This window comes from Marmota monax, unplaced genomic scaffold (assembly GCF_021218885.2).
Source record: "Marmota monax isolate L192 unplaced genomic scaffold, Marmota_monax_Labrador192_F-V1.1 WCK01_AAM20220418_F8-fsc00038, whole genome shotgun sequence".
NCBI classification, from domain to species: domain Eukaryota; kingdom Metazoa; phylum Chordata; class Mammalia; order Rodentia; family Sciuridae; genus Marmota; species Marmota monax.
The window spans coordinates 12,101,880-12,110,138 of NW_026692498.1; the positions used below are offsets into that span (position 1 = coordinate 12,101,880).

The 8,259-nt window shown below is 36.7% G+C and overlaps 1 protein-coding gene across 1 annotated transcript; it reads left to right on the forward strand.

The window, feature by feature from the left end:
* The first annotated feature begins 2,315 nt into the window (after positions 1-2,315).
* Positions 2,316-7,883, forward strand: LOC124093263 (membrane-spanning 4-domains subfamily A member 4A-like). Its single transcript, XM_046445663.2, has 7 exons — positions 2,316-2,490; positions 4,488-4,675; positions 5,212-5,349; positions 5,530-5,586; positions 5,904-6,029; positions 6,797-6,898; positions 7,203-7,883. The coding sequence occupies exons 2-7, from the start codon at positions 4,556-4,558 to the stop codon at positions 7,290-7,292; spliced, it is 633 nt and encodes a 210-aa protein (XP_046301619.1). The 5' UTR covers positions 2,316-2,490; positions 4,488-4,555; the 3' UTR covers positions 7,293-7,883.
* Positions 7,884-8,259: the final 376 nt, after the last annotated feature.

The following is an 8,259-nucleotide window of genomic DNA, read 5'->3' on the forward strand; positions in this document are numbered from 1 at the left end:
ACAGTGTCATCTCAGAAATAATAAAGAATTAAAAATGTGCATTACAGAAAAGTTATAACAATAATATATCAAATGGCCAAATAACTTCTCTCATGAGCAAGATCAAGTAATGAGCCTTCCAACATAATATGTCAATTGTATTTTTACATGATTTTATGTGTTTATTCATTTTCTATTTTATTATTTGCACTTTTACTATTTTTTTTTACTTGTATTTGCTTAATTTGGTCTTTTGACTAGATTCTTATTTTGGAGCATAGATCATTAACAATTTCTTCTTTTATGTATTAACTACTGATAACTATGAATTGATAGCAGTATTCTGCATCTCAGAAGTTCTTACATATCTTCTTTTCATTTTCATTTATTCAAGGTATTCATCACCCTTTTTGTAAATAAATCTTTTACTTACAGTTTTTAAATTAAATTTTCATTATTTCTAGTTTTCCCATCTTATCCTGTGTTTGATATATAGTAGTAGGCAAGTGTTATGTACAAATGCATTCAATTGTACAAATTCATTTTGATGCATGTGAATCACTGCTAAATAAAAAGGCACAATTTAAAATAGAATGACTGCTGAGTTAGGATAACTGATGCTATAACTTATGTCCATGGGTCAAGAGTAGAAAATAAATCCCTCCACAGCACAATGTAAGAATAAGTAACACAGAATTTCAGGGAGACAGGTCTTCAATTTTCAGTGTCTCTGAGAATGGATGTCTATTTCCATTTGTTCCCTTGGGGAATCCCAAAATCAAGATTTTAAGAGCTAACCATTTTCATTGTTAATCTCTGGGTTTTACAATGTCCATTTTTGATTTCCATAACACATTTCCTTTTTATTCTTTATTTGTATTGATACAGGGCATAGGTTGATTTTCACTGGGTGAAAAATTCTTGCACAATGGACAGGGTTTATAATATATGCTTTATTGAGCAACATATAATCATACTCTAATGAAATAAATTTAAAGTGAAAACTATTGGGAATGAATAAGGAAGTGAGAAGAAAGGGAAAAAAAAAACAGCAAAGAAAACACATGACTGTAAAAGGTAAACATAAGCAGAATTAGAGGAATCGGTCATCAGCACCATGAAGAAAACACAGCTGCTTCCCAGAAGAGTAAATTCAGTGACTATTAGTTACATTTCTAGAAAGAAAAAAAAAGCACAGTTTAGATTTTCCAGTGAAAATCAATATCAATCCAAATAAAGAAGAAAAAGGATCTATAATAAAACATGCAGGGAAACTATGGACAATATTCAAAAATCCTTTCATTGTAGTACAACCACCAAATTAGGAACAATTTAGAACCAAGCTTACTGTGGACTACTGATGCTTTCATTTATAAGTCAGAATATATCCCCAAATGCAGAACATATCCCCAAATATACCCACAGGTTGGTAAAAGGCAGATTATTCCCTTTGACAAATTTGAAATAGACATAAGGGATAGAACAGGGCACTCTTTCATATAATTTTAGACAAATGCCATAAGATAAGAATATCTTTTTTCCCCATGAAAAAAGTTTTTCATAAAATTATGATTTGTAGGAAAGTGAAAAGTCTCAATCTTTTATGGTCTTAACCATCTGTGAGTACTATGGAAGAACATGGAAAAAATCAGAAGGGAGAGAACTAAGACTTTCTGATTTCTTTCCCAGTCAGAGTGTAGTTTGCCAAAGGCTTGGTGGTGGTCCTACAATGAAAGGTACCAAGGTTGCCAGATGGTTTTGCAGGAAATTATTTCAGAGATGCAGGCACCTAGCAGATCACTTTTGTAAATTTCCTGAACTGGGCTCAGGAACAGTGTGTGCTGTTTTTACTGTAAGTATTTTTCATGAACTAGAAAGGGGAAAGAGAAAGTCAAAGGCTCTGAAGACTATCACTGTGAGCAAAATAAACAAAGTAGAAATGGAGGTGTAAAAAGTGCAGACACGCCGATTTATGGGAATAATCCAATGTACTCTCTGTTAGTTCATAGAAATCAAGGTTTCATAGAAACCAAGCTTACTGTGGACTACTGACGCCTTCATTTGTAAGTCAGAATATATCCCCAAATGCAGAATGTGTGCTTTATTAGCACGATTTATAGGGACAAATCATTAAGATTTGTCCTTACAATGAGGAAGGCTGTGCAAGGCTTTGTCACTCAAAACTGCATGTGTCTGAGGAATAGATGTAAAGGATTATCTCTGTCAACATCATGTGCTTCATCATCACAGGAACCCATGTGCAAGAAACAGGGCAGGAAGAGGCCATGTAAAGTAAAGCCTCCTTATCGCATCGCCCAGCAGGGAACCCTGCCTGGTTGAGTAAGACCCATGTGCAATGAGTACCCACTGCCCACAGTCCACAGCGCCCTACTGAAATGTGGATATTATGCTGTTTGGGTGTCAGTTCCTGGGACAATTCTGAATATAATGACCTTTCCTGGTCCTGAGAGCAGATGCCTCGTTAAGACTAAATAATACTGTTGATCAGAGGTATGTAACTCCCCTGTTTTTTGTTTGTTTGTTTGTTTGTTTTTGTGTGTGTACATGGCTATTTCTGTGAACTCTAAGAGGGTATGTTCAGTCCATATCCAAACTGAGGCTCATACAAAATTTTCTGGAGCTGTCCCCTGGAACAAAATCTCAGGAGTAGTTCAATCTTCCACAAGCTATTAATTCTGGGAGTAGTTGTTTGGGATGGTCATAACTGTTTATGGGCATAACGTTTTTTTATAACTGACTATTTAGCTGCAAACTCAATGTGACAATTTTATAGATGCATACAACACTTATGATGTGTACTTTGAAAATGTCTAAAATCATGGTAGCAATTGTAAAGTCAGAAAACGTGTTATTAAAAACCATATTCTGTCCCAAATGTGTAAAAGAACAAAGTAGTTTTCCAATCATTACAAGGCAAGGCTATTTTCTATTTTCAAATATATATATGGACATAATATCTTTATTTATTTATTTTTATGTGGTGATGAGGATTGAACCTAGTGCTTCACACGGATGAGGTGGGCGCTCCACCACTGAGCTACAGCCCCAGCCCACAAGGCTATTCTTGAGGCTTGATTATCCAATTTGTTAATATATATTTAGCTTACATATTTTTCTCTTAATACTAAGACTTTGATTCAAAGGGGTGTGATGGCCTCAATATAGAATTATATTTTCCATCTCTTTATTATCATTGAGAGAGTGAGTGGATCTTACCTTGACAAGATTCCAGAGAGAGTGCTAATAAATCAGCAATCAATGAAACACCATTTTTAAAAATATGGATTTCTAATTTCACAAAAGAATCAGTCACTTTTTTTTTTCAGGAAGTCATGCCATTTTGCTTTGGAGGTGAAATGATGATGCAAAACAAGCCTGGGAAAAATTTTTAAAAAGTAACAAACTTTTTTTTTTTTGGTAATATGTGTGATGGTTAGAGTTATCTAAAGTATAATCCAGGTGTAATTATAATGTCATGAGATATATAAAAGAAAAAAACACACTTTTTAAAAAAATAAATGAACATGTATGCTTTTTGTGGAAAAAAAAACCCCATGTTTTGAATATTTTGAGGATGGGAAGATAGAGTGGAAGTGTAATGTCAATGTTGTGGGGGCAATTCTATAGGAAGGATTATCTACCTGAGCTAAGCAAAAATATTGCTATTCCATGTGCAATTTCATAATCTAAACAGTAGTTCACATATGCTAGTGTCTTTTGTCTTTTCTTTCCCAACTAGTTAATTTCACTGGAAAACAGATACTGATATTTTTGTTCTTGGGAACACTCTTTAGAATAAAAGAAGCTCTCTTCCTTCTGTAAATAAAACAACAAATTTTGTATTAAATGAACATAGAAAAATGTTTACTTTAGCGGTCTTGCTTTAAAATAATTTCCTAATAAATTTGATTATATCCATATACCACACATCTGGAAATTTGTTATAATGGATCCTGGAAGTTAAATGAGGAACAGTTCATTTTCTACCAGGAATGGTTCAAGTTTCTAATAACATCACCTCAGGAAAGAAATGCATGTGAGAAAGAATCTGTATCCATCACCATGAGGCTCTCCAAGGTGATAGTGGCCTATGTTTAAACTCAGGATGATCTAAGTCTTGAAATAAGAGAGAAGCTTTGCAACCAACCAGGAGGGAAAGCATTCCAAATACATTAGTATTTCCTGAAAATTTCTGTAGGTGGATCATGATGGCTGAACAGGTGTGATGCCACGCCTTGTATGTAGCAATTCTGGTTGAGGATCTAGGGCTGTGATTGAGCATCCTGTGTGTACTGGTAATTCAGAACCATCAAGAGAACCAGGCCTTTTATGTTACTATGAGCAACATGGTATCTAGAGCATGCATATTACTATGTGGCTCAATAAGGACAACATTTGGAATAATGCCTAAATTTACTGCAACATTTTTAGGGATGATAATGTTTGTGTGGAATGAAAGAGACTCACTCTTTCATCTCATTCTCCAGGCTAACACATTATCAGTCACTAGGGGATTCCCAGGTTGTGAAGAGCAACATCATCAAGAGACATAACTATGAACCTTCCAGGTAGGAACCCAGTCATCTGCCTGGATCACCCTGGGCCGGTGACTCTCCCTCAGGATGCACAGAGCAAGCTGCAGAATTTCATGAAAGGGGAGCCAGTTATTCTTGGGGTAAGTGTTTTTAAGGCCATTTAAGTATGAGGTGGCATCACATTCTCCAAAGTTTTCTCTGGGTCAAAGTTACTAGATGCCCCAAGAGTATGGCTAGCCCAAGGATATACCCCCATGAAGGAGATTCTATGGGCTTTTAAAAAATGACTTCCATGAGTCATTTACGTTAATTATCAAAGTTTCCTTCATATGGCTGTGCTATATATAAATTGCTGTTATTTTTGTTTGTTTGGGTACCAGGGATTGAACCTAAGGGCATTTTGCTACTAAGCCACATCCCTAACCCTTTTTATTTTGAGACAGGGTCTTGCTTAATTGCTTAAAGCCTGGCAAAGTTGCTGAGGTTGGCTTTGAACTTGTGATCTTCCTGCCTCTGCTTTCAAAGCTGCTGGAATTATAGGCATGAGCCAACATGAGCAGCCAGGCATTATTCTTTACAGAATCCCTTTTATTACAGAATCTCCTCACGTGAGGACACAAGTTTTCTAAGACCAATGCTTGTTCCACCTATCTCAAAATTGCTTCTCCTTCTCTAGGTGAGCCAAATCATGCTTGGTCTGATGAATATTTGCCTATGGATTATTTTAAAGGTCTCCCTTTCATCTGATCATCATCTTCCTCTAAACCTATGGGGCATTGAATTATTCAACCTTTTCTTTTTGGGACAAGTTTTTGTAAGTAAATTGGAATCACTTCACTTCTCTATTACTTTATACATATACGTGATCCTTCATGGTAATTTTATTATTATATTATTGATGGGACTAGAGTTGGGAAGAGTGTTTGAGAAACATTTGGTCATAGGAAAAAAGAGGTATTCCTCTAATAACTCATTTACCTTTATAATTATACAGTATATCATGTCTGGAACTCTGTCTGTTGTGTCTGGAAAGAAAATGACAAAACGAATGGTGAGTCTCCTTGTAATTTAAGAACCTTAAGATGCAAAGGGTAGGTCAACCTTGATTTCCATAGGATCAAATGCTGGCAGTTTCCCTAGGCCCTTATTTGAAGTCCCCAAATCATTCCTCTCCAGGCCCCACAGTTAACATTGTCTGCATTCCACTCCTGAGGGCAAATGTGCCAATACCTCATAGAAAATGTGCATAATACACTATGAACTTCCATTTTAGCTAATGTTAATGGAGTGAACACACATGTACAAAAGAACACATACATGTCCACAAAAGTGTTCCGATAGGGATTCAGTTTTCTGGTTCTCTTTCAGATTTGTGGCAGCCTAGGTATGAACATCGTGAGCAGTGTCTTAGCAGGAGCCTCACTAGTAATACTTGCTTTAAGTTTGGAGGAATCCAGATGGATATCAGAGACAGGAATTCTATGTCTCATTTATGTGAGTATTTCCAGAGCCATGGATAAGACTTCCTGACATGTGTCTGCATGTATAAAGTTCCTTGCAGATTTTATCCTCATCTCAAGCAGATGATAGGGGCACAGGTTAAAAGTGATGAATTTGTTGAAGAAAGATGGTCAGAGCCTTGACCTAAAATGGATACATTTCTCTGTGCTGTAAAATATTGGTGATGAGTTTTCAACACACCGCTTGAAGCTAAATGAAGCCTCTAAGATGAAAACACAAATGGCACGAATGAATGTATTTAGCGATTTTTATTCTAGCCTTGCTTAAGGTAAAAACAAGAGAATCTAATAGCTCTATTTGATTCAGAACAGTCATAGGGAAAATCCAGAATCTTCTCTAGGGACAACATTTTCACTCTAACATGTACTGAGACACTCAGTATATGATGAAGATGAATGGCCAAAAGATAGGTATGGATTGCAAAATATTCTCATTTCAGATACTTGAAGAAAGTGCGCTTTTTGAGCTGTCTTCTCTGATGCTGGTTTTATATATATATATAACTAAGAGATGATTTAAGTTGCATGACTATGATAAGAAATTGTACATTTGAGAGTCTGTATATCATAGTGGTTAATTGTGTTGCATCTTACTAAGAGATGATCTGTATGGGAAACCAGGATGGGGTAGATGTTATAATGTTATATCTGTCACTTAGGGGTGAAAGCAACAGTGTCTGTGGCGAGAACTGCCTCCTCTCAGTTCTCTAATTTCTTCTCCTACGTGGCTCTACTTGGCAGGGGATTCTGATCCTGAAGCTCACCATCACGGTGCTTGAGCTATTTGCCGCTCTGTCCCTGTCTGCTTCTGGATGCCAGACTGTCTGCTGCAGTGTGACCTCTGTAAGTGTTTCTGGTCTGGGGACCTTGGCATGCTCTCTGCTGTTTCCCTATGTTTAATTTAAGAGACAAAGAACATAAAACACTCAAACCCCTATTTCATGTACAAACCTGTGAGGACATCCTAGTATTCACTTTTGTCCCTGGAAGTAGCACATAAAATTAGACAGGACAAGAGCCTTCATGAGTGGGCACAATCAGAGAGAGGAAACTACACCCAAGGCAGAGCTGCAGGGCAGGAGGAGACCCAGGGCCATGGGCAACAGAACTGCCTTGGCTCACCTGCTGTGTTCTGATGTCTCCACAGGTGGTGGTTGACTTGTCCTCCCAGGAGCTAGAACTTTCTTTTCCTGATCTATATCATGAATATGATGAGGTGACTTTCCTACCCAGTTAAGTTGCTTAATGAAACAGCTTAATCTGGGTCCTTTTCCATATTGTCATCCTGACATCAGTGTCCAGATAATGAAAAGGGCTTTGAGTTCTCTCAGGAAAATAAATGTCATTGGTTTGTTGAAGTTGCCTTTGCTGTGGTCTCCCACTCCATCACTGATATGATGACCTCTGAACAAGGTAAATGAAGCATATTATGTATCTGCTTAGAACTGACAAAACCTCATAGCCTTTTCAACATGAAATAGAGACATTTCATGAAATGTGGAGCTATTTGGAGCCATTTTAGTATTCTGACTTGGCCTTGGGGTGGATATTTCAGTAAAACCGTTCATACCATGTCTCAGAGAGCAGACACTACTTTTATTGTAAACATTCATGGTTTACCACATGATGTTTTGATGTTCACATAGGTAGCAAAGTGATTGCTACAATCAAGCAAGCTAATATATCCATCATCAGAAAGTTGCCTTTTTTCATTGTGAGACTGCCTCAAAGCACTATTTTTCAATGTATGATAACTAATTTCCATATTCTTAATTATGTCTTCTTTCCAGAAATTTCTATCCAAGTCCTGTGCACATTTTATACATGAGTTTCTTTTTCTTTGTACATTGACTTTGTAAGTTCCTTATTTTTTTCTAATAAACTCTTAACAGATATATGGCATCCAAATATTTTCTCACCATTTTTATTTCATTTTGTGGACTATTATCTTTGATGTGCATATGTGTTTTAGTATGATGTTGTCCCACTGGTTTATTTTTGCTCTTATTGTCTGAAGTTTAGATTTTTTTTTTTTTTTAGAGAGAGAGAGATAGAGAGAGAGAGAGAATTTTTTAATATTTATTTATTTTTTAAATTTTCGGCGGGCACAACATCTTTGTATGTGGTGCTGAGGATCGAACCCGGGCCGCACGCATGCCAGGTGAGCGCGCTACCGCTTGAGCCACATCCCCAGCCCTGAAGTT